The sequence below is a fragment of the Tupaia chinensis genome, unplaced genomic scaffold (genome assembly GCF_000334495.1).
Source record: "Tupaia chinensis unplaced genomic scaffold, TupChi_1.0 Scaffold143654_1, whole genome shotgun sequence".
NCBI classification, from domain to species: Eukaryota; Metazoa; Chordata; class Mammalia; order Scandentia; family Tupaiidae; genus Tupaia; species Tupaia belangeri.
Window position 1 is genome coordinate 133,966 of NW_006203502.1, and position 25,802 is coordinate 159,767.

At 39.6% G+C, this 25,802-nt stretch overlaps 1 protein-coding gene across 2 annotated transcripts; it reads right to left on the reverse strand.

Annotated features, from left to right (window-relative positions):
- ZNF567 (zinc finger protein 567) lies at window positions 1-25,802 on the reverse strand. 2 transcript variants are annotated; one of them, XM_006164663.3, is made up of 6 exons: window positions 25,728-25,780; window positions 23,802-23,906; window positions 20,856-20,925; window positions 4,581-4,707; window positions 4,275-4,361; window positions 1-2,259 (listed from the first exon to the last, which is right to left on the reverse strand). In XM_006164663.3, the coding sequence occupies exons 3-6, from the start codon at window positions 20,862-20,864 to the stop codon at window positions 542-544; spliced, it is 1,941 nt and encodes a 646-aa protein (XP_006164725.1). In that variant the 5' UTR covers window positions 20,865-20,925; window positions 23,802-23,906; window positions 25,728-25,780; the 3' UTR covers window positions 1-541. The 2 variants fall into 2 exon arrangements, with proteins under 2 accessions (XP_006164725.1, XP_006164728.1); XM_006164666.3 differs by lacking the exon at window positions 23,802-23,906 and having other exon boundaries at window positions 25,728-25,802.

Consider the following 25,802-nt stretch of genomic DNA (forward strand, 5'->3'; position numbering starts at 1 on the left):
ATAGTATATGAAACAAAAGTGAATACACTACTGCTACATGCAATAATGTACAAATCTCAAACAAGCAAGAGACAAAGTAATTCATGATGTATGATTAAAAATTTATATATAAAGTTTAAAAACATGCAAAAAACTACTTTATGATGTTATAAGCCCAGCAAGTGGTAATATTTGGGGAAGTGACAACTTTCTGTTACACAGAATACAATGAGAAATATAGTTCATAGATTATTTTCTCTTATGGAAACTGACAGAACAATTTTGTTTCTTGCCTCTGCATGTATTATATTATGTAAGTATTTAAAAAAATAAACTATTTAAGTCAGCAGTTGAAAACTAAAAATTACCTTCAAAGTGGATACAGTTCAATAATGATCATATCCATTTTGTATGCTAGTAAACAGAAGACAAATAGATATGTAGTAGGGCACAAGAACTACGGTTATATCTATGATTAAAATTACATTAATATTTCAGCATGCTTTTCTTTAAGTAAAGATGTGCAATAACTTGGAAAGCCTTCCCAAAGAAATCACATCATTTATTGCATTTCTATGTTTTCTCCCCTGTGAGTTCTCTGATGTACAATGAGGTTTCTTTTATAACTGAAAGACTTACCACACTCACTACAAACATAGGGTTTCTCTCCTGTGTGAGTTCTCTGGTGCACAATGAGATTTGTCTTCTGGCGAAAACACTTTCCACATTCATTACACTTATATGGTTTCTCTCCCGTATGAGTTCTTTGATGATGAATGAGATAGGACTTCCTGCTAAAAGCTTTCCCACACTGAGGACATTCATAGGATTTTTGCCCTGTATGTATTTTCTGATGTACAGTGAGGGTTGCTTTTTGGCGAAAGGACTTCCCACATTCATTACAGATATAGGGTTTCTCTCCTGTATGAATTCTCTGATGCAGATTGAGATTTGTCTTCTGACTAAACGATTTCCCACATTCATTACATTCATATGGTTTCTCTCCTGTATGAGTTCTGTGATGATCAATGAGGTATGACTTCATTCTAAAGGCCTTCCCACAGTGAGGACATTCGTAAGATTTTTCCCCTGTATGTGTTCTTTGATGTGCTACAAGGGTTGTCTTCTGGCGGAAGGACTTCCCACATTCATTACAAATATAGGGTTTCTCCTCATTATGAGTTTTCTCATGAAGAGCAAGGGTTGTCTTCTGGGAGAAGGATTTCCCACATTCATTACAAATATAGGGCTTCTCCCCTGTATGAGTTCTCTGATGTACAGTAAGGTTTGCCTTTTGGTGAAAGGACTTCCCACATTCTTTACAAATATAGGGTTTCTCCCCTGTGTGAATTCTCTGATGTAGAGAAAGTGTTGTCTTCTGGCGGAAGGACTTTCCACAGTCATTACACTCATATGGTTTCTCTCCTGTGTGAGTTCTCTGATGACGAATAAGGTGTGACTTCAATCTGAAGGCATTCCTACACTGTGGGCATTCATATGACTTCTCCCCTGTATGTGTCCTCTGATGATCAGTAAGGGCAGTCTTTAGGCGGAAGGACTTACCACATTCATTACAAACAAAGGGTTTCTCTCCTGTATGAGTTCTTTGGTGATCAATGAGATAAGACTTTCTTCTAAATGCATTTCCACATTGATGACATTGATAGGGTTTTTCCTCTGTGTGAATTCCCTGATGCAGAATCAATACAGACTTCCTGCAAAAGGATTTCCCACATTCAATGCATGTATGTTTTTTTTCAATATTGGTTGCTCTTCTCTTTTTATTATATACTGATGGGCTTTCCCCTCTGTAAGCTCTATTATGTGTAATTAAGCCTCCTTTTTTAAGAAATGATTTCTCACAGTCATGTCCAAACGACTGTGCTGGAGTTTCCATCTTCTGATACTGCATAAGTACTTCATTATGAGTGAAAGCCCTACCACCTTGACTATGGGATTTGACTTCAGGATGAGCAGTCTCTGGCTTAGTATTAAGGAGTGATTTCCCACATCCATTATATTCAATAAGTCTCTTTCTTGCAGGACTTAGATTACTGATAATTAGCTCTGAAACATTTTTCAAGATCTTTCCATTAGTGTCATATTCAGGAGGTAGATTTTTCGAATTAACAGAGTTTTTGCCTAAAATAAGTGTTTTTTCATATACGTCACTCTTCTCCTTAATCAGTTTTCTGTGGTTGATTTGTACAACTGATCTAGAGTACTTATCTTGGTGTTCCTTGAATTTCACTAGAAAGTCTTGAGCTTTCCAGTCTTCTTCTAGAAAAAAGTATAATTAACAACAATTTGTGAGTCTTCACACATTTGCTATGAAAAGGAGTAGTACTAGGGTCTAGTATACAAGATCAAAAAAGACCCAGGACAAATTATCCCCTACCTGGAAGCAAAACAAACCACAGAACCTCCACAAAAGCTCTGCTTCATTGTGGATGGATGAACAAAAGAATGAAAAAGTAAGTAATAAACACTATTAGTATCTTTTGTATTTTCCACTAGAAGAACAGAGAGATAGTAAAACAAATCATGAAGTCAAAGAATAGTGGAACAGTGACTGATGGTTGGATAAGTAAATTCAGAGACAATCAAGTGAAACTAACAAGGGCATTAATAAAGTATTAAGTAGGATGGGCATGAAAAATTAGTAGAAATGTTTATTCAGGGAAAATATTAGAAGAAGATTTACTTCTACAGGACATAGATTATGTATATAAGAGCATTTCAGGAAGTTAGTGGAAAATAAAAAACGAGGCAAGGATTGTAGATTATTTGGGGGGACAGCAGGTGGCATGGTGGTTAAGGCGCTGGACTCCTACACAGCTAACCACAGTTCAAGTCCTGGACCTGGCAGCTTGAAAAATAATGCTGAGCATGTGTGTGCACATGCCCAAAATCCCAGGAGAATGGAGAAGAAGGGACTGTATTATGGCTGTCTCCCTTGGAGGGTGATTTCTCACTTTCCCTCTCACTGTCTTTCTTTTTCTCTCTCCTCTCTGGCAAGCACATGTGCCCTATGGGGGAAAATTTTTAAAAAATATTTTAAAGGTTTACTTTTTATTTATTTATTTCAAGTTGGCTATAGGGCACATGTGCTCACCAGAGAGAGAGAGAAGAAAAATCAAAAAGTAAGCTACCATGTCCAGAACTCAAACTGTCATTGGCCATGTGGGAGTCTAATTCCTTAACCAACATACCACCTGCTGGTCTGGATTTCAGAATTTTTTGCACCCAAATAAACTAGTAGTGTAATTTTATTTCTCATATACATGTGGAGTCACTTCATACTTTTAAACATGCATCCCTAGGTTACTGTGTTAAAAATTTAATTGTTCTGAGACCACCACATGGCAGAACAATTATGTTCCTGGACTCCCACATAGTCGACTGTGATTCTAGTCCCACACCTGGCAGCTTAAAACTCATGCCGGGCATCTGTGCATGTGTGCCCCAAATCCTAAGAGGATAATGGAGAAGGGACTGTGGCATGGCCATCCCTCCTGGGGGGTGATTTCTCACTTTCTGCTTCTCTGTCTCTGTCTCTTCAGTAAGAACATGCACCCTATAGTAAAAATCTCTCTAAAATAATAATAAATAAATAAACAGATAAAATAATTCTTAAAAAGTAATCCTGTAGTTTAGGCTCTGCTTCTCCATAAATGTGGGAATCATTTTATCTTATAAATGGAAGACTAGAAAAATAGTTCTAAAAGGACTTTTAAATCAGACTGGATTACATTCAATTGCTAAATCAAGTATTTTAGAATTGTTTAATAACAAAGCTCTCTTTTTGTTTTAGGAATTATTTATTATTATTATTATTATTATTATTCAGTTTGACAAGGGAAAAACACAGAGAGAGAAAGAGAGAGAGAAAGCTGCCAGTTCTGGGACTTGAACCACAGCCTTGTGGGAGTTCAGTACCTTAACAACCATGCCACTTGCCAGCCCCAATAACAAAACTCTTAGGATCATCAATTTTTTTTTTCTTTTTAGATTTTTGCTATGGGTGTATGCACTCACTGGAGAGAGACACAGGAAGAGGGAAAGTGAAATGTCACACCATAATGGACACACTGCAATCTCTTTTCTTGGGATTTTGGGAACTGTGGTCGGCCATTCAGCAATCCAGTGCCTTAATCACCAAGCCATCCATTGGCCCTGATTAGGATCCTCTTGAAAGATACTCCTAAAATATTTCAAAGGTACCACCTATCACCTGACCTCCTTTAAAATTTGGTTTCCATTAGCGTTCATCTGCCTTGAAGTCAGAAACTCACCCAAATAGGTATGACCTACAAATGATGTCCACGGCTCTTCTCCTCGTTCCAACTTGAGGATCACATCAGGCTTGGTCATGTGACATCCTGATAACCGAAAGTAAGATTTTACTGTAATTGGCTGGACTTCAATACCTTTAGAAATGCATAAGGTGCATGTTAAGTAATGCAAATTAAGACACAATAATCTTTTCTGCTAATCAAAAGGAATTTACCACTGCTTATCCTTGAAATTCAAGATTACACATAAATTTGGTACTTTGAAAGAAAATGCATGCTAATGAGTTTTCAAAGAGTATTTCTTACCCACAGAGATGAGGTGGCAGTAGTTTTCTAACATCACATCCATATAAAGAGTCTTCTGATCTGGGTCTAGGTGTTGCCACTCCTCCTGACTAAAGTCCACAGTCACATCTTTGAATGACACTGATCCCTGTAATGGATTATGATCATAACAAGTTGACTAGATAGCAGGGTCTACTTCTAGCTCTGCTCCCTTGTGGTCTTGTACAGAAAAACTTTATATTTTTCCTGCTCTATGATATACACTATGGGGGAAACAAAAATCATGGTAAAAATGCCTGCTGCTGAATTTTTAAATAACATAGACTTTTTTATTTTTAAATAATTATTTAACTTTATTTATTTATTATTATTATTATTATTAATATTTAATTCACCAGAGAAAGAGAGAGAGAGAGGGAAAATGAGAAAGCAAGCCGCTAGGTCTGAGACTCGAACTGTAGCCAGCCATGTGCATCTTAACTAACATGCCACCTGCTGGCCCTAATACACACACTTAAAATATTTATTGTGAAATCATTTTTCTTTTTTCAGTGAAGCCATTTTATGTTCCAAACCTACATATATATTTCAAGAGAGATATTTTTGCTATAGGGTGTGTGTGCTCCCTGGAGAGACAGAGACAGACAGAAAGTGAGAAATTATTTCCCTAGGGGGATGCCCACACCACAGTCCCTTCTCCTCCAGTCTCCTCTTGGGATTTTGGGCATGCACACACACACGCCTGGCATGAGTCCTAGGCTGCTGGGTCCAAGACTCAAACCACAGACATGAGAGTTCAGTGACGTAACCATTATACCATCTGCTGGTCCCTAAAACATGTATTTATTTTTAAGAAATTATTTTTATTTAATTTCATTCACTATTTTTATTAGTTGCTATAGAACACATGCACTCACCAGAGAGAGACAGGGGTGGGAGCTGGGGGGAGTGCAAAAGCAAGCTGCTGGGTCCAGGACTCAAACTGCAGTTGGCCATGTGGAAGTCTAGCACCTTAGTCACCATACCACCTACTGGCCCCAAAAGCCTGTACTGTTTTACTGGGATGCCAAAACAAAACAGTCATTGCTCAGACATTATAGCCTGAGATGGCATGTCCTTGTAAGAAAATACATGTAAACAACAAATCTGCAATAATGTATTATTGGTATGACAGAAGAGTGAATTGGTCAGAAAAACAGTCTCTCAGAAAAATTATAAAATCTGGACACAATATATAATGAACAACTAATAGAAGGCACCAGAAAGCAACCAAAGCAGGCAGAAATCAGAGGAGAGCTTATCTTTGAAGGACAGCAACTGCAATGATGAAGAGTGATAATTCTGTGGCTTTTTTGCACGAGGATAACCTGAAACTCCTCAGTTGAAGCAGAAAACCATAGCTTCTTCAAAAGTGACATAGGCTAGGGAACCAGCAGTTAGCGTAATGGCTATGTCGCTGGACTCCCATGTAGTCGACCGTGGTTCGCGTCCTGGACCTGGTGACTTAAAACTTACACCGGGCACGTGTGCGTGCGTGCCCAAGATCCCAAGAGGAAAATAGAGGAGAAGGGATTGCGGCGTGACCATCCCCCCTGGGGGGTGATTTCTTGCTTTCTGTGTCTCTCTCTGTCTGGTGAGCGCATGCGCCCTATAGCAAAAAAAAAAAAACCTCTCAAAAGTGACATAGGCTAGAATTTAGGGCTGGCAGATGAGCTAGAAATTTAAGTTAATTCTGGGGAACTGGCAGATGGTATAATGTTTATGTTACCGGACTCCCACATGGCTGACTGCGGTTCGAGTCTTGGACCCAGAGGCTTGAAACTCATGCTAGCGCGTGACCCAAATCCCGAGAGGACAATGGAAGAGAAAGGACTGTGGTGTGGCCACACACATGGGGGTGATTTCTTGCTTGCTGTCTCTCTGGCAGGCACATGTGCCCTACAGCAAAAAATCTCTCTTAAAAAAAAAAATTAGGGGGACCAGCAGTTAGCGTAATGGCTATGTCGCTGAACTCCCACGTAGTCGACCTCAGTTTGAGTCCCGGACTTGGTGGCTTAAACTCACGCCAGGCATGTATGTGTGCATGCCCAAGATCCTGAGAGGAGAATGGAGGAGAAGGGATTGTGGTGTGGCCATCCTCCCTGGGGGGTGATTTCTTACTTTCTAGCTCTCTGTCTCTCTCTTTCTGGCGAGTGCACGTTCCCTATAGCAAAAACCTCCCCCCCCCCCAAAAAAAGACAGTTGTGAAAGAACTACAGAAAAATCTGAGAATAGACTATCAAAACATCTTTTTAAAAAAATATTTTATTTAACTTTATTCATTTATTTACTTATTTTAATTTGTCCAGAGCGAGAGAGAGGGAGAGGAAACATGAGAAAGGAAGCCACCAGGTCTAGGACTCGAACTGCAGTCGGCTGTGTGGTAGTCCAGTGCCCTTAATTACCACACCACCTCCCCCCGACTTTTTAAAAGACATATTTTTGCTATAGGGTACATATGCTCTCTGGAGAGACAGAGAGTGACAGAGAGACAGAAATCACCCCTCAGAGGGGATGGCCACAGTGCAATCCTTTCTCCTCCATTGGGATTTTGGGGATGCATACATGTACTCAGCATGAGTTTTAAGCTGCCAGATCCAGGACTCAAGCCATAGTCAACTATGTGGGAGTCCAGTGAGGTAACCATTATGCTATCTGCTGGTTTAACATATGGTTTAAACTAGTTAAACTAAGCATGTGTAGGAGAGATCACAGGGTGCTTAGCAAAAGGCAAACAGAAGCCAACAGTCTTAAAAAACAGAAGTATGCTAGCGAGACCATAAGACTTCTGCTTTTTGAATGATGGTATTCCATAATCTGCTCATAGCTAAAGGGAAGGCAACTGAAGTCTTACTGGATTAAAGTGTCGGAGTCTGGGGCAGACAATATTCACCAATTCCTTGACAAGACTACCAGTGAGAACCTACCTGCCCTTGGGGGCCAAGGTAAAAAGCAACAGCTAGGGGTCCAGCAGATGGTGTAATGAGCTCCCACATGGTTGACCACAGTTTTGAGTCCCAGACCCAGAGGCTTGAAACGCATCTTGGGTGCATGTGAATGCATGCTCAAAATCCTGAGAAGATAATGAAGAAAAAAATGATAGCAGCGTGGCCATCGCCCTGGGAGGTGATTTTTTTGCCTTTTGTCTCTCTGTCTCTCTAGAGAGCATATGCGCCCTATAGCAAAAATCACTCTTAAAAACAAAAAAGAAAAAGGCAACAGCTAGAAGCTTAAAGAAACAAGGTCAACTGCTTTACAGTGAGTGGGAAGACAAAGTTGGAGGCTTGTTCCTAATCAAGTTTAACTGCTTATCAGGAAACAAAACAAAAACAAAACAGAACAAAACCAAAACAAAATCATAATAATCATCAGAAGAACACAACATGCATACAGAATTCAGATTATTATATTATTCATGATGTCTAGGTTTCCAGCAAGTTACTAGACATGCAAACACAACAAAATAAATACAGAGTAAGGGGAATATGAGAATATAACTCTTAAGTTACAAAAAGACAATCACAGAAACTAAATCACAGAAAGTCCTGATCATGGATTTTTGCTGGGGGCAAAAGAGCTTCAAAACAGCTGTGCTAAGCATGTTCAAAGAAGTAATGGAAACTCTGGTGTGGAATCTCAAAATGGAAACTGCAAGAAAGCACCAAATGTGGGGCTAGCAGGTGGTGTGATGGTTAAGGGCGCTGGACTCCCACATGGCCGACTGCAGTTTCAGTCCTGGTTTGTTTTTTCACTTTCCCTCTCTCTATCTCTCTCACTCTGTCCCTCTCTGGTCTAATTAAAATGAATAAAAATTAAATAAAGTACTTCTATTCGTCTTTAAAAAAAAAAAAAGGCACCAAATGAACATTATAGAGCTGGAAGTCTAAAAACAGAAATAAATTTCACTAGATAGGCTCAACAGCAGAGCAGAAAGGGAAGAATCAGAAAACTTGTAAACAGATAACAGAAAATAAGCAATCTGAATAAAAATTAAAAATAAGGAAGAATTAGGGGACCAGCAGGTGGTGTGGTGGTTAAGGCACTGGACACTCTCCCACATGGCTGACCATGGTTTGAGTCCCAGACCTGGTGGCTTGCTTTCTCACTTACCCTCTCTCTCTCTCTGGTCAAATTAAAAAATAAATGAATAAATAAAATTTTAAAAAATAATAAGGAAAAATAAACAGAATCACAAAGATATGTGGGTAATTTCAAAGTAATCCAACTGAGTCCTGGAAAAGTTATAATTATTTTTTTAGGGAAATGATGGCTTAACACATCAAACTTAGCATAAACCTTTAACTTAAAAATTCAAAAAGCTTCATGAACCGTAAAAGGAAAAAAGTCAAAGAAAACCACATTTACCCAAATCCTAACTGAATGCTAAAAGCCAAAGATATTGTCAACTAAGAAGTCCATATCCAGCAATAATAGCTATTAAAAATAAAGGTAACAATGGCCAGCAGGCAGCGTGGAGGTTAAGGTGGTTGGATCTCAAAGGCCAACAGCACAGTTTGAGTCTTGGATCTGGTGGCTTGAAAATCATTCCAGGTGCATGTACACTCATGCCCAAAATCCCAACAGGAGACTGGAGAAAGGACTGCGGTGTGGTCATCCGCTCTAGGGGTGATTTCTCATTCTCTTTCTCTCTCTTGTGAGTCCATGCACACTATAGCCCAAACTGAAAAAAGGTAACACAAATCTCTTTTCAGGTAAGGGCTGAGGGAATTCATCACTAGCAGGACTGTACTAAATCAAAATGCTAATAAATTTCTTCAGGCTAAGGTAAAAATAATACTATATTGGGACCAGCAGGTGGCATGAATTTTAAGATAGCTGAATCCCAAATGGCTGACTGCATTGTTCAAGTCCTGGACCCGATGGCTTGAAAAAATCACACCTGGCTCATGTGTATGCCTGTCCAACATCCCAAAAGGAGAGTGGAGAAGGGATTGCAGTGTGGCTGACCCTCTAGAGAGATGATTTCTCACTTTCCTTCTATCTGTTTCTGGTGAGTGCACACACTCTATAGCAAACTAACAAAAAAGGTAACTAAGGTCTAGCAGGGAAGAGGATGAACAGTTATACATAGAATACTATAAATGGGCCAGCAGGTGGTGTGGTGGTTAAGTTGCTGGACTCCCACATGGCCTACTGCAGTTTGAGTCCCAGTCTGTCTGTCTCTGGTGAGTATGTGTACTACATAGCGAATTAAATAATAATAATAATAATAATAATAATAATAATGAATAGGGACCAGATGGTGTAATGACTATGTCGCTGGACTCCCATTTAGTCAACCATGGTTCAAGTCCCGGTCCTGTGGCTTAAACTTACGCCGGGCGTGTGTGCATGCGTGCCCAAGATCCTGAGAGGAGAATGGAGATGGGATTGTGGTGTGGCCATCCCCCCCTGTGGGGGGTGATTTCTTGCTTTCTGTCTCTCTGTCTCTCTCTGTCTTTCTGGCAAGCACATGTATCCTATAGCAAAAACCTCCAAAAAAAATAAGTAAAAATAATAATGAATGAAATTAAATAATTCTTAAAAAAAGAATATGATAAATATTCATTTACTTCTTTAAAAGATCTGACTGATGGACTAGCAGTTGGTGTAATAGCTATGTTGCTGGATTCCCATGTTGTTGACTACAGTTCGAGTCCCAGATCCGGTGGCTTAAACTCACGCTGGGTGCGTGTGTGTAAGTGCCCAAGATCCCAAGAGGAGAATGGAGGAAAGGGATTGCAATGTGACCATCCCCCCGGGGGGTGATTTCTCACTTCCCATCTGTCTTCCTGGCAAGTGCATGTGCCTTATACCAAAACACCTCTCTAAAAACAAAACAAACAAAAAAACGATCTGACTGATTCAAGCAGCAACTATTGAACATCTATTTTAGCATGAAAGCAACCACAGACAATATGTAGGTAAATGAGCAACACTGCATTTCTTTCTTTTTTTTTTATTTAAATAATTATTTTATTTAACTTTATTTATTTATTTACTTATTTTAATTTGACCAGAGAGGGACAGAACGAGAGAGAGAGGGAAAGTGAGAAAGCAAGCCACCAGGTCCAGGACTTAAACCATGGTTGGCCATGTGGAAGTCCAGCGCCCTTAATCACCACGCCACCTGCTGGTCCTGCAATGCTGAATTTCAATAAAATGTATTTACTAATGCCAAAATTTGAATTTCTTTTTAAAAATTTGTTTAATTTTATTATCATTATTTTTCAGTCGACTACAGGGCATGTGCACTCACTAGAGAGAAACAGAAAGAGGGAAAGCAAGAAAGCAAGGTGCCAGGTCTGGGACTCAAACTACAGTTGGCCATGTGGGAGTCCGGCACCTTAACCACCACACCACTTGCTGACCCCTAAAATTTGAATTCCACAAAAATTTCATGTGTCAGAAATATTTTTCTTCTGAATCTTTTCAAAAATAAAAATAATTGTTAGCTCATGGGTTGCACAAAAACAGGCACCAGAGTGGATTTGGCCTGTGAGCCATAGACCCCTGGTTTAAAGTACAAAGTAATTTTTCTTTTTAATGAAAGCTTATTTATTTCTCCCAATAGAGAGAGAGAGACAGACAGAGAGTAGGCAACCCACGTGCACCTTCACACAGTATCCGTTCCTAGCCTCAGCCAGACAGGATCATGGACACACATGCACTCCTGGCACATTGAGGGTGACCTTGGGATATGAATCTAAGACCTTCCCATGGGACTTCACCATTGAGGAACATTGTGTTGTTACTGCTATGCCACCACACTTGGCCTAAGGTAAACATTCTAATGCCGTTTATTGTAAATATAAATATTATTTACATGACAAACAAAAAACAGATGGGAGGTATCAGTAAATGAAACTATAATACTTGCATTCTGATGTATTTTACCATAAGTAATTTAATATTAATCCTAAGTAAATCATGATAAACTAAAGATGCATACTGCAATCTTTTTTTTTTTCTGAGAGGTTTTTGCTATAGGGTGCATACGCTCACCAGAAAGACAAGAGAGAGACAGAGAGACAGAAAGCGAGAAAATCACCCCCCCCCGGGTGGATGGTCATGCTGCAACCCCTTCTCCATTCTCCACTCAGGATCTTAGGCACGCACGCACACGCACCCAACCTGAGTTTAAGCCACCAGGGTCTGGGACTCGAACTGCGGTCAACCACATGGGAGTCCAGCAACATAGCCATTACACCAATTGCTAGTCCCTCATACTGTAATCTTAAAGCAACCATAAAAAATGCAAATAGATATAACAAAAAACTCAACATGGGACCAGCAAGTGTTGTGGAGGGCTAGGCAGCTGGATCCCACATGGCCAACTGTGTAGTTGAGTCTGGACCCAGGAGCTTGAGAAACACATCAGGTGCGTGTGCCTATGTGTCCATACTGTCCCCTGGGCGGGTGGCATTTCTCACTTTCCCTCTCTCTCTCTCTGGCAAACCCAGGCAAGCTGAGGCGAAAATATAAAATAAAAGTCAACAAAGGAATGAAAATGAATTACAATCATTGATCACTTAATGGGTAATATATTCTGAGAAACAAGTTTTTTGGTAATTTTGTTGGTGTTCAGTGAACATCATTGAGTTTACTTACAAAAATCTAGATAGCATAGCCTCCTGCACAGCTAGCCTTTATGGTAAAAACTTATGGGACCAGTCACTTTTATGGTCCACTGACAAAAATATTTTGTGGCACAAGACTAAATTAAAATTTATTTGACTGACACAAAATACAACAGGATCGAGGAACAAGGTGAACAAAAACAGGTTAGGAGGACCCTAAATGTATTAGTACTAAGTGAAAGACAACTGAATTGGCTATATGATTCCAACTATATTACATTCTGAAAAAAACACAAAACCTTAGAGATAGTGAAATGACAGTAGATACCAGGTTGTTGGGGATGGAGGTGGGAGAGGATAAATTGACAGAACAAAGGATTTTTAGGGCAATAAAACATTCCATATGATGCCATAATGGGATACAAGTCATTACATATTTGCCAGATCCTATAAAATACACAGTACCAAGAGTGATCCTTGGACTCTGGATGATAACAAAGTGGTGGTTCAAGTCTCAGACTCAGCAGCTTAAAACTCACGCTGGGTGTGTGTATACACCTGCCCAAAATCTCGAGAGGAGAACTGAGGAAAGGGGATTGTGGTGTGGCTATCCCCCCTGGGGGGGGGTGATTTCTCACTTTCTGTCTCTGTGTCTCTCCAGTGAGTGTATGTGTCCTATAGCAAAAAATTTCTCTCTAAAAAATAAAGTCTGTTTAAAAGGAAAACAAAACAAAACAAAACCAGGTTAGGTAATCAGAAAATAACTAAATGCCTGCCCCAAATCCAACCATACCTTAAACTGTATTTACTATAAAAGGACTAACTCCAATAAGAATGCAGAGATTATTAGAATGTCTAAAAAAGGAAGATTCAAAAATATTCTGTCTACAAGAGACATTTTAAATACTGAAGATGCAAATAGGATGAAGTAAGAGGATAGAAAAAGACACACCATAAAAAACATAGGAAAGCTGGAACAACTATAGTCATGTTACACAAAACAAGTTTCAGGTATAGGAGTATTATTATTGGAGATAAAGAGGGATATTTCATAATAATAAAAGAATACATACGTCAGAAAAATGTTACAATCACAAATGTACAGGCACCTAATAATAGTTTCAAAATACATGAAGCAAAATCTGACAAAGGCAAAATGAGATTTTAAAAACATACAAAATTGGGGCCAGCAGATATAATGGTTACATTGCTGGACTCCCGCATAGTCAAATGCAGTTCAAACCCTGGACCTGGCAGCTTAAAAATCACACTGGGTGTGTGTGTGTGACCAAAATCCCTAGAGGAAAATGGAGGTATAAGGACTATGATGTGGCCATCCTCCCCAGGGGTGATTTTTCACTTTCTGTCTCTCTGTCTCTCTGGCGAGCACATGTGCCCTATGGCAAAAATCTCTATTAAAAAAAATGCAAAATCATAGTGATGTTCAGTGACTGAAAGAACCAAACCAAAGGCAGAAAGAATCTATAAAGATCTAGAATATCTAAACCATCTAAACTCATTTTGTATGCATAGAAAACCACATTCAATAATTTCACAACAGGACTGGTCCTGTAGCACAGTGGTTAAATGTCATGTATTGGGAGCTGTATCTCTCATGGACAACCATGGTTTGAATCCCAGCCTGGTGGCTTGAAAAACTTAACCATGATTTGAATCTCAGCCAAGTGATTTAAAAAACACTATAGGTAAGTGTGCAAGTGAGCTCCAGTATCCTGACAGGATAGAGAGATGGATGAAAAAAGACTGATGATAGCAGCCCCCCCCCTCTCTCTGGAGAACACACACACCTTCTGGCAAATAAAATAAAATAAAATCACAACTTATATTCTTCACAATAGCAAATGGACTGTTTTCTAAGATTAAAGATAAATCATAGGAAATATGTTTTCTTACAAAAATAGAACTAAATTTAAATATCAATAAAAGTAAGATCTTGACAAGTTTCAAATGTTTGGAAATCAAACAACACACAAGTAACCAATTTTGGATCAGAAAATAATCAAAAGAAAAATTTCATAAAATATTTTGAACTAAATAAAAAGAGATTTAAATTTGCACATGTGGGGTCAGCAGGCAGTGTGGCAGTTGATGTGCTGGACTCTTACATGGCCAACTGTGGTTTGAGTCCCGGATCTGGTAGCTTGCTTTCTCTTTTTCTCTCTTGCCTTTCCTCTTTCTTTCTTTCTCTGTCTTTGATGAGTGTGTGTACCTTGGAGCAAGTTAGAATATAATGATAAGTTGGATTAAATAAGTATCTTTAAAAATGTTGCACATGTAATCAAAACAGACTCAGAGAAACTTTTAAGTTTAAATGCATATTTCAGAAAACAGAGAAACTTCTAAAATAAAAATTTAGACTTTTTTTTTAAATTGAGCTCTCTGGAGACAGAGAAAAAATGAAAAAAATACGCCCATGGGACAGTCACAACACAATCACTTCTTCATCTCTCCTTCCTTGGGATTTTGGGAATAAAAACACACAAATCTGAAGTGTTTTTCAAGCTGCTGGATTCAGGACTCTAAACGTAGTTGGCTGTGTGGGATGTAGCTGCTTTCACCGCCACACCATTAGCTGGCCTTAAACTTCAATTTTAACAAGATTAAAAATGAGTGGCCAGGGGCCAGCAGATAGCATAGTGGTTATGTCACGGACCCCCACATGGCTGACTACAGTTTGAGTCCCAGACCCAGTGGCTTGAAACTCATGCTGGGCATGTATGCATGTGTGCCCAAGATCTCGAGAGGAGAATGAAAGAGAAAGGATTGCGGTATGGCCATTCTCTGGCGAGGTGATCTCTCACTTTCCCTCTCACAGTCTCTGTCTGTCTCTGTCTCCCCTGAGCACATGTGCCCTAAGGCAAAAACCTTAAAAAAAAAAAAAAAAGAATGGCCAGCAGGTGGTGTAGTGGAGAAGGTGTTGGTCTCCCTCATGGCTGACCATGGTTTGATTCCTGGATCTGGTACCTTGAAAATTACACAGAGTGGGGGGCAGTAGGTGGCATGGCAGTTGAACTGTTGGACTATCACATGGCAACTGTGGCTCATGTCCTAAACCTGGTGGTTTGCTTTCTTGCTTTCACTCTCTCTGTCTCTCTCTGGTGAGTACCTGTGTCAAATAAAAAAATAACAATAATGATAAATAAAATTAAATAATTTTAAAAAAGTAAAGAAAAGAAAAATCACATCACGTATGTGTATATGCATGCTCAAAATCCCAGGAGGAGAAAAGAGAAGGGATTGCAGTGTGGCTATCCCCCCTGGGGTGGAGAGGATCTCTCACTTTCCCTCTCACTGTCTTTTTCTCTCTCCCACTGTTTTATTTTTTCTCTCTCTGCAGTAAGCCCATAGGCCTAATAGCAAAAACCTTAAAAAAAAAAAAAGGTTTAAAAGGGAGCAAATCAGGGACCAGCAGGTGGTGTGGCCATCTGTCATGGGAAGGGGGGTACTTTTCTATTTTCCTTCTCTCTCTTTCTCTCTATCCAGCAAGTGCACATGTCCTCTAGCAAATTTAAAAAAAAAATCTTGTTCTTATCCTAATTGAAGACGAGCAATAATAGCAGAAACACTAGCCGATACCACAGACATCTCAAATGCCTCAGCTCACACAATTCTGACTGAAAAATTAAAGTTGAGAAAACTTTTTGCTCCATGAGCTCCAAAACTGTTGTGTACAGATCGGCTGTGGACAAGAGTAAAGCTTTCAATGGAGATTTAAAACGAGTGAGATAAAGACCTTGAAGTGCTTCTTCAAAGAACTGTAATGAGATGATACATGGCTTTACCAGTATAACCTTCAAAACAAAGCACAATCGAAGCAATGGCTAACAAGTGGAAGTGGTGCAGTCAAGCAAAAGCTGACAGATCAAGAACAACGGTCATGGCAACAGTTCTGGGATGCTCAAGGCATTCTGCTTGTTGACTTTATGAAGGGCCAAAGAACAATAACATCTGGTTACCAATAAAAGGAATAAAAGAGGTGTACCATTATAGACTATGCAAACATCACAAGAATAAAAAGCACATTTTGAATAAGTTTATACCAGTAAGTTCTTTTTTGTTTGCTTTGCTATAAGGCATGTATGCTCTCTGGAGAGAGACAGAGAGGGAAAGTGAGAAATTGCCTCCCAGCAGGGATGGCCCCACAGCAATCCCTCTCCTCCATTCTCCTCTTGGAATTTTGGGCACTTACACACGTGCCTAGAGTGTTTTTCAAGCTGCTGGTCTCTGGGACTCTTTACTGTGCATTCGGCCACGTGGGACCCAGTGCCTTAACAACCATGCCAACTGCTGGCCCCTATGCTGATAAGTTCTACAGCTTAGATGAAAAGGCAAATTCTTTGAGAGAGACACAAACTGCAAAAGTTCACTGATTTTAAAAAATGGTAACCTGCAGATGGCGTAATGATTACATCACTGGATTCCCACATGGTTGATTGTGGTTCAAGTCCTGGATCCAGTTACTTAAAACTCATGCCAGGAGTATGTGTGCTGAGCCAGAGATCCTAAGAGGAGAATAGAGGAGGAGGGATTGTGGCATGGCCATACCCACTGTGTGGGGTGATTTCTCATTTTCTGTCTCTCTCTGTCTCTGGTGAGCACATGCACCCTATAGCAAAAATCTCTTAAAGAAGTGGGTGGGGGCTGGCAGGTGGCATGGTGGTTAAGGTGCTAGATTCATACATGGCTGACTGCAGTTCAAATCCTGGGTCTGGTGGCTTGCTTTCTCATTTTCTCTATCTTTCACTATGTCTCTTTCTCATCAAATTAGAAATTAATAATAACAAATAAAATAAATTCTTAAAAATAAATTAAAAATGATAACTTGAATATACCCAATTCTACTAAAGAAACTGAATTCTGCATTCTGAAATGCTACAAACCCAAAACATTTTGCGCACAAGTGGGAAGTTCCACTCCTGACTTCATGTGACAAGTTGTAGTTAAAATACACATCATTTATTTAGCATGCCCAAGGGACCCTGTACAAATGGTATACCATATTTTTTTGCTGCTAAGTACTTGTGTGTAAAAGCATAACAAAATAATTGTTTACCGAGAGCATATAAATTCAGTCAGGCATGATGATTTTTAAATCACTGCTAACTGTCCACTTTAGCCACATGGGTGGCTAAAGTATAAGATATAACTGTATCTTCACTTTCTGATAGTTCAGTGTAAACAAACTGTTTCAGAAACAAAATTATTATGGGGCTGGCAGGTGGCGCGGTGGTTAAGGCACTAGACTCCTACATAGCCGACTGTGGTTTGAATCCTGGACCCAGCGGCTTGCTTTCTCCCTTTCTCTCTCTCTGGTGAGTTAAGGTGCCTTATAGCAAATTTTAAAATGGTAATAATAAAGTTAAATAAAAATTCTTTAAATTAAATTAAACATTAAATAAGGACCAAGAGATGGTATGGTGGTTAAGGGCACTGGACTCCCACATGGCTAACACACTGGTTCAAGCCTGGACCCGGTGGCTTGCTTTCTCACTTTCCCTCTCTCTCTCTCTCCAGAGCACTCTCTCTCACTCTGTCCCTCTCTGGGTAAATTAAAATAAATAAATAAAGTTAATTAAAAAAAGAAACAAAATTATTATTATTTTAATTTGCTGGGGATGGGGTGGGTGTGAGCTCGCTGGAGACAACCAGGTTGGGAGGGAGATGAGAAAGCACTGGGGATGGTCATCCGCACTTCCTCCTCCATTTCTCCTCTTGAGACTTTGATCACATATACACACATGCCCAATATGCTTTTTAAGCTACCAGATCTGGGAATTGAACCATGCAATCAGTCCTGTGGAATCCAGCTGTCTTAACCACCACACCACCAGCTGGCCTACATGCAGAAAATGATTAAGAATATTGCATAATGGGGTGGCAGGTGGCGTGGTGATTGAGGTGCTGGGCTTCCACATGACAAACCACAGTTTGAGTCCTGGACCTGGCAGCTTGCTTTCTCACTTTCCTTCTCTCTCTCTGGTCAAACTGAACAATCTCTCTCTGTCTCTGGTGAGCACATGCACCCTATAGCAAAAATCTCTTAAAGAAGTGGGTGGGGGCTGGCAGGTGGCATGGTGGTTAAGGTGCTAGATTCATACATGGCTGACTGCAGTTCAAATCCTGGGTCTGGTGGCTTGCTTTCTCATTTTCTCTATCTTTCACTATGTCTCTTTCTCATCAAATTAGAAATTAATAATAACAAATAAAATAAATTCTTAAAAATAAATTAAAAATGATAACTTGAATATACCCAATTCTACTAAAGAAACTGAATTCTGAAATGCTCCAAACCCAAAACATTTTGCGCACAAGTGGGAAGTTCCACTCCTGACTTCATGTGACAAGTTGTAGTTAAAATACACATCATTTATTTAGCATGCCCAAGGGACCCTGTACAAATGGTATACCATATTTTTTTGCTGCTAAGTACTTGTGTGTAAAAGCATAACAAAATAATTGTTTACCGAGAGCATATAAATTCAGTCAGGCATGATGATTTTTAAATCACTGCTAACTGTCCACTTTAGCCACATGGGTGGCTAAAGTATAAGATATAACTGTATCTTCACTTTCTGATAGTTCAGTGTAAACAAACTGTTTCAGAAACAAAATTATTATGGGGCTGGCAGGTGGCGCGGTGGTTAAGGCACTAGACTCCTACATAGCCGACTGTGGTTTGAATCCTGGACCCAGCGGCTTGCTTTCTCCCTTTCTCTCTCTCTGGTGAGTTAAGGTGCCTTATAGCAAATTTTAAAATGGTAATAATAAAGTTAAATAAAAATTCTTTAAATTAAATTAAACATTAAATAAGGACCAAGAGATGGTATGGTGGTTAAGGGCACTGGACTCCCACATGGCTAACACACTGGTTCAAGCCTGGACCCGGTGGCTTGCTTTCTCACTTTCCCTCTCTCTCTCTCTCCAGAGCACTCTCTCTCACTCTGTCCCTCTCTGGGTAAATTAAAATAAATAAATAAAGTTAATTAAAAAAAGAAACAAAATTATTATTATTTTAATTTGCTGGGGGTGGGGTGGGTGTGAGCTCGCTGGAGACAACCAGGTTGGGAGGGAGATGAGAAAGCACTGGGGATGGTCATCCGCACTTCCTCCTCCATTTCTCCTCTTGAGACTTTGATCACATATACACACATGCCCAATATGCTTTTTAAGCTACCAGATCTGGGAATTGAACCATGCAATCAGTCCTGTGGAATCCAGCTGTCTTAACCACCACACCACCAGCTGGCCTACATGCAGAAAATGATTAAGAATATTGCATAATGGGGTGGCAGGTGGCGTGGTGATTGAGGTGCTGGGCTTCCACATGACAAACCACAGTTTGAGTCCTGGACCTGGCAGCTTGCTTTCTCACTTTCCTTCTCTCTCTCTGGTCAAACTGAACAATGATAATAATAAATAAAATAAAATACAATGAATAATTCTTTAAAAAAAAAAAGAATATTGCATAAGGGCCATTAGGTGGTACAGTGGCTAAGGTGCAAGACTTCTACATGGCTGACCATGGATTGAGTCCTGAACCTGGTGGCTTGCTTTCTTACTTTCCCTTTCTCTCTATTCCTCTCTCTGTTGACTATAGCCAATTAAAAATAATAATAAATAAAATTAAATGATTCTTTAAAAAAACATATTGAATAAAATTACCTCTGAACTATGTGCATAAGGTATATATAAAACATGAATGAATTTTGTGTTGAGACCTTGGGATACTACCTCCAAGTTATCTCATTATGTGTGTGCAGATTTAAAAAAAAAATCCAAAATTTTGGATAAGGAATATTCAACCTATACAAGTTAAAGATCTTCCCACAAAGAAGTCTCCAGATTCAGATGGCTCCACTGGTGAATTCTAACAAACATTTAAGGAAGAAATAATATCAGTATTATACACATTCCTTCAGTTCTTTGTATAAGCTGCCAACCGCATTTCTGTCCTCAAAGCCTCTAAAGATAAGACTACTTGTGGTATTATCTGTTGACGACAACTTTATAGTATTATCAACTGGACTAGGGAGAAATGTATACATATTGGAATATTCACTTTGTTAAGCTAAATAACATGATTGAATGTATAAAAGAACATGAAATTAAAAAAAAAAGAATAGCAATCTATCAATGTTATCTCCACCTTGACACATCTGTGGGTGCAATAAAAGCTTCTTTTTCTTATTTGCACAAGACAGATTCATTCTGTACTACAGTCATGTGCTATATATCTATGTTTCGGTCAATAATGGACTGTATACATGATGGTGGAGCAATAGATTGTACCACATAGGTCCGTGTAGATATACTCTAAGATTTTTGCACAATGACAAAATTGCCTAAAGACACAGAGAATGTATCCCTGTCATTAAGTGATGCATGACTGTATACTCTCATTTTGTTCAAGGAAATATATTTTTGTCCCAGCACAGCTTCTGGGAGAAGACTAAGAAAGAAGACTGGAATGATATACCCACTTAAGATGCAAACACTACTTCAAAGTAGGAGTATTTTCAGAGAGTAGAAACTTATCTGACCAATACAGGAAAAAACAAGAAACAGTTTTCTGAAGGGAATGATAGGCCCATGCCCAAATAACCTTAAAAAAAAAAAAAAAAGAATCTCAGAAAGGAGAGAGGAACCATCACCTCACCTGAGCCATGGTTTTGAGATTTGCAAAAGACGTCTTTCCTTTGGGTTTCTCTTTAGAAAAGGGGTGATTCCTAAGAAGGGAAAGCTGAGATGAGAAAAAGTCACATGAAACCACACATGCCTTATGGCTTATTATGACTTATGACTCATTAAAAGTGCTTCTGTGTTCCTTGGATTGGTCCTTTTCCACTATGCAGACCTCAAATAGATATGGGGAGTGAGGGTGGGGGGCAGTGAACGAAATAATGTTGTGTCCTCAAAGCCAGAATTCAGGCTCTTGGACAGCAGGAGGGATTTACAGCAAGCTTCTCTCCCCTTCAGAATATCATATTTTACTTCTGTACCACTGTACCATCTTTTCTAACCTAAATAGCCTACTATCATTAACTACTTCCAAGCTGCACCCCATTACGGCCACGCCACTTATACTATTACCCGCAATTTGAGATAATTTGTCATTCCACACTCTGAGAAATACTACTATACACATTTTTTAATGCTTGCCTATCTAATCTAAACTTTGGGTCTAGTTTCTAGGTTTTTTATTATGAAAGATCAAGATAAGCTTCTTTAAAACATTTTTCATTTTTTTGTTGGTTAAAGGTCTCTTATAATTAGTTTCATTTTCTATTAGATTGTTTTTATTTTCCAGTTTGGTATTAGATCTTTGAAATTTTTTATTTATGTAAAGTTCATTTATTTCTTCCATGAACAAGATCACAGCACCCCCTCAATAAGGTCCTGATGCTCTGATCCATCCCCAGTTTTAGCCAGCTCTGAATCATGGGTACACATGTACTCAGGGAGATACAAACTCAGAACTCCTCCATGTGTGTCAGTCTCACAGAATATCATTTTACTGCTGTACCACTGTCCAGCCCCACAGATCTTTCTTTTTCTTAGTTTTGCTATAGGATGTGTGTGATTGCCCCAAAGAGAGAGAAAATGAGCATCTACCCCTTGGGGGAGGGCCATGCCAGTCTCTTCTCCTTTTCAGTTTGGGGCATGCACACATAAGTACCCAGTGTAATTTTCAAGCCACTGGATCCAGGACCATGAAGTCAAGCCATGATGCTGGCCATGTGGGACCCAGGTGCCTTAACATCCACAGCATGTGCTGGTCCCCCACCCCCAGATCTTTCTTAAGGGAAGGAAATTAATCCTTTTTCTGTGATATGAGTTGCAAATAATTTTTTATAGTTTCTTATTCCACTTTGTGCATTTTCCATGTAAAAATACTTTTTGAAAAATTATTTGGCCATTTGGGTTAGAACCACCAGGTATTCAATAATCTGCATTTCTTTCACCCATCTAATCTACCATCTTTTTCATATATTTCACTTCTTTTATGTAACTGTGGAGATCTGGGCTTTATATTTAGTTCCACTGACCTTTTCATTTAATTACAGAATTATCCTGCAGTTATTAGTTTTAAAACATATTCTAGTGCCTACAGGGACTGTTTCTCCCTATGATTATTTTTCTCTTTCAGAATATCTGCTTTGTTAATTTTCTTCTGAGAACTTTTGAAAGCTCAAATATATTACTGAAATTTTGATGGAACTATATGATGTTAGGGAGTTTTGGATATTTTATCATGTTGTGTCTTCCTGTCCTTTTATTCAAGTCTTAATTTTTTAAATGTGCTTAAAAAATACATCACACTGGGAACCAGCAGCTAGCGTAATGGCTACGTCGCTGGACTCCCACGTAGTCAACCGTGGTTCACGTCCCGGACCCGGTGGCTTAAAACTCACACTGGGCACGTGTGCATGCGTGCCCAAGATCCTGAGAGGAGAGTGGAGGAGAAAGGATTGTGGCATGGCCATCCCCTCTGGGGGGTGATTTCTCGCTTTCTGTCTCTCTGTCTGGCGAGCACATGCGCCCTATAGTGAAAAACCTCTAAAAAACAAAAAATACATCACACAATAATAAGGTCACTTCTTTTGTATTTCACATTTTTTGACAGTCACTATAAATGAAGTCTTTTTTCCCCAGTTTTTGCACATGTGTGTGCACACAAGCGAAGCCTGTTGGTTTGTTAATGTTGTTTCTAGCAACTCTCTGAGCTTTCTAATTGTTGTCATTGTTCATTTTTGTATGGTAACTTAGAAATCTTTTTGCCTCAGTCTTAGCTGATGTCCTACAGATGGTGAGTGAATTAAATTCTAAAAGCCCATAGTTATAAAATAGAGCCTTCTAGAGCTGCTGTTGTTTTGCTACCATTAATTTAACTCCTAACTTAAGAGGCCGGAGAGGCCAAGAGAGGAGGACAACTCTTAAAGAGAGTAAATTATTTTTATGTTTTCCTTTATTCATGATACAGCACATGTGTGCACATGTCAAGAGACAGATGAGCACTTGCCACAGTCTGATCATGCCACAATCCCCTTCTTCTAGTCTTCTACACTGGATCTTGAGTACCTGCATGCATGCCTTGTATTTCAGGCTGACCAGGCCAGGGATTTGAACTGCAGTGGGCATGAGGGATCCAGATTCTCTTGAGCAATAGGTTACTACTGCACCATAGAGACAGCCCCCAAGAAAATAAATTATATTTAGAACTTTGTTTTCCATGGGAATGAAAAGTGGGTGCTTCCCTCTCCTTGTAACAAACAAACCTGATGCCTCTAGAAACTGTAGTGGTGAGAGAATTCTTGGCAAAATGTACATGTTTCCAGGATTTGGAAAAACAAGGTGATTAATGTTGCTAATTCTCACCTGAGTGCTCAAAGAGGACCATTGAGGACCACGGATGAAGGCTGCCTAGGTTTTCTTTCCTATCCAAGAGGACTGAGTGAACAAATAAGACCAAGTAATGTGGGTGGGCCACTGCATGCCCAGAGGAAGCACTGAGGTGGCTGGAGAAGAGGCTGTGCCTATAGAAGGGAAGAATATCTGGAGCTTCCCATCAGCAGGATCTCTAAGAAGGTAAGAGATGACTTACACTAAATTTTAGCAGTACCAGTCATGTCAGCTTCTTCTTGTCCCTGACTACAGACATCTCTTTCCTTCCCCAGCTTCCAATTTATTAGGGCTGGAGAATATCCACCTAGTTGGAGTAAAGAAGAGACAAAGTAGAGGGTGGGGAATTAGAGTAGAAACTTATTGTATATGCTTTTACATTTCAAGCTTTAATGTGAATTTTTTTTGAAAAAGTTTGCCTTTCAAACAAGTTTGAATGTTATTTACCAAAATTTCTAAGAGACAGATCTTGTGTTTAAATGTTCAAAGAGGGAAAGGCAGGTGACGTGGTGGTTAAGGCACTGGATTCCCACATGACCCACCATAGTTCAAGTTCCAGACCTGGCAGCTTGCTTTCTCACTTTCCTTCTCTATCTCTGTGACTCTCTCTGGTTAAAGTAAAATAAAATAATAATAATCACAAATGAAATAAGATAAAAATTAATGTTCAATAGATTTTTTTGTTATCTTTTTTTTCTTTTGGAGAGTTTTTTTTTGTTTTTTTTGTGCTATAGTGTATGTGCACTTGCCAGCAAGACAGAGAGAGACAGAGAGACAGAAAGCAAGAAATCACCCCCCGCAGGGGGATGACCACATTGCAATCCTTTATCCTCCATTCTCCTCTCTGGATCTTTGGCATGCATGCACACATGCCCAGAGTGAGTTTAAGCCACTGGATCTGGGACTTGAACTGTGGTCACCTACATGGGAGTCCAGCGATGTAGGCATTATGCCATCTGCTGGTCCCTGTTGTTATCTAAAGAATATCTGAAGAGGGGTCAGTAGTTGGTGTGGTGGTTAAGACACTGGAATCCCAAATGATCAACTGTGGTTTGAGTCCTGGACTTGGTGGCTTGCTTTCTTACTTTTCCTTTCTCTCTCTGGTTGAAATTGAAAAATAATAAGAATAAATAAAATTAAATAATTCTAAAATAAAAGGATGTCTGAATAAATTATTGAACTTTCCAGAAATTCAATCAGCAGAAGAAAAAATACCACTTAGTAGAAATTTGGAGTGGTATTATAGTTTGTGTGTGTGTATTCACAATGGTGTTCCACCTATTTCAATGTATCAGTCATTAATCAGTATTGGGGTTTCCCAATATACAATCTTACTATCTGTATGTTATTTTACTTCCTGCTTTCCATGAAAAAGAACTATAGTGTTTTAGTTGTCTAATTGCCACAGAGCTAAACTCTACAGGCATCTACAGTGTTCAGAGAATCTAAACAATACATGCCTAACTAGTAGCACCTATTTTCCTCCATCTCCGTTATATAATGAGCCACATTCATTCACCATGAATATTGCACACCTACTGTACTAGGTGTCTAATATTTGACACCTACTACAGTTATATTCCCATAGGCCCCTATGCCATGCATAACCTCAGCGCTACTAGCATACTTCTTACGCAAAGTGACACAATCTAACTCACAACTCCTTCACTGTCTCTTTTCCAAAGTTGTACAGTCTCAAACACAAATTGACTCACATCTAATTTAAAACTTGAAAACATACAAAGACCCTATCACTTTCATAAACAACCAGTTCCACAACGCCACATGAAGTAACGCACGCTCCCCAACAAACCCCAAGAACAGGCACAAAAAGTCACAGAAATTGAGCGCCTGTTGTGTGTCAGGCCGAGGTCTGGGCGCTGGCGGTTTCCTCCTTGCGGGAGGAATAAAACCAAATTCCTGCCCTTGCGGAGCTCACACCCGTCTCAGGCTCCCGGTTCCTTCCACTGCCTAGGTTCTCGCTTCCTTCCTCGCCTTCGATCCCGGCCCAGGGCTGCTTTTCCGTCCTTGTTTCCCCCAATCCAGATTCCTGCCTCCCTCCTTAGCCTTCCCAATGGGTCCTACCATCACCTTAGTCCTCCAAGCCCGAAGGACCCAAAAACCTCACCTTCGGCCACTGGTCAGCAATCTGCGCCTGCGCACTTTCGCTCTCACAGTGCCTCCCAGGTGCCTCCGCGGCGCT

Excerpts from the sequence above, each read along its gene's own strand:
- ZNF567 (XM_006164666.3), bottom strand. Across the intron at positions 4,362-4,580 it reads CTGCCACCTCATCTCTGTGG|GATGTCACATGACCAAGCCT; the intron begins GTAAGAAATACT and ends TTCGGTTATCAG. Across the intron at positions 2,260-4,274 it reads TGTAGGTCATACCTATTTGG|AAGAAGACTGGAAAGCTCAA; the intron begins GTGAGTTTCTGA and ends ACTTTTTTCTAG.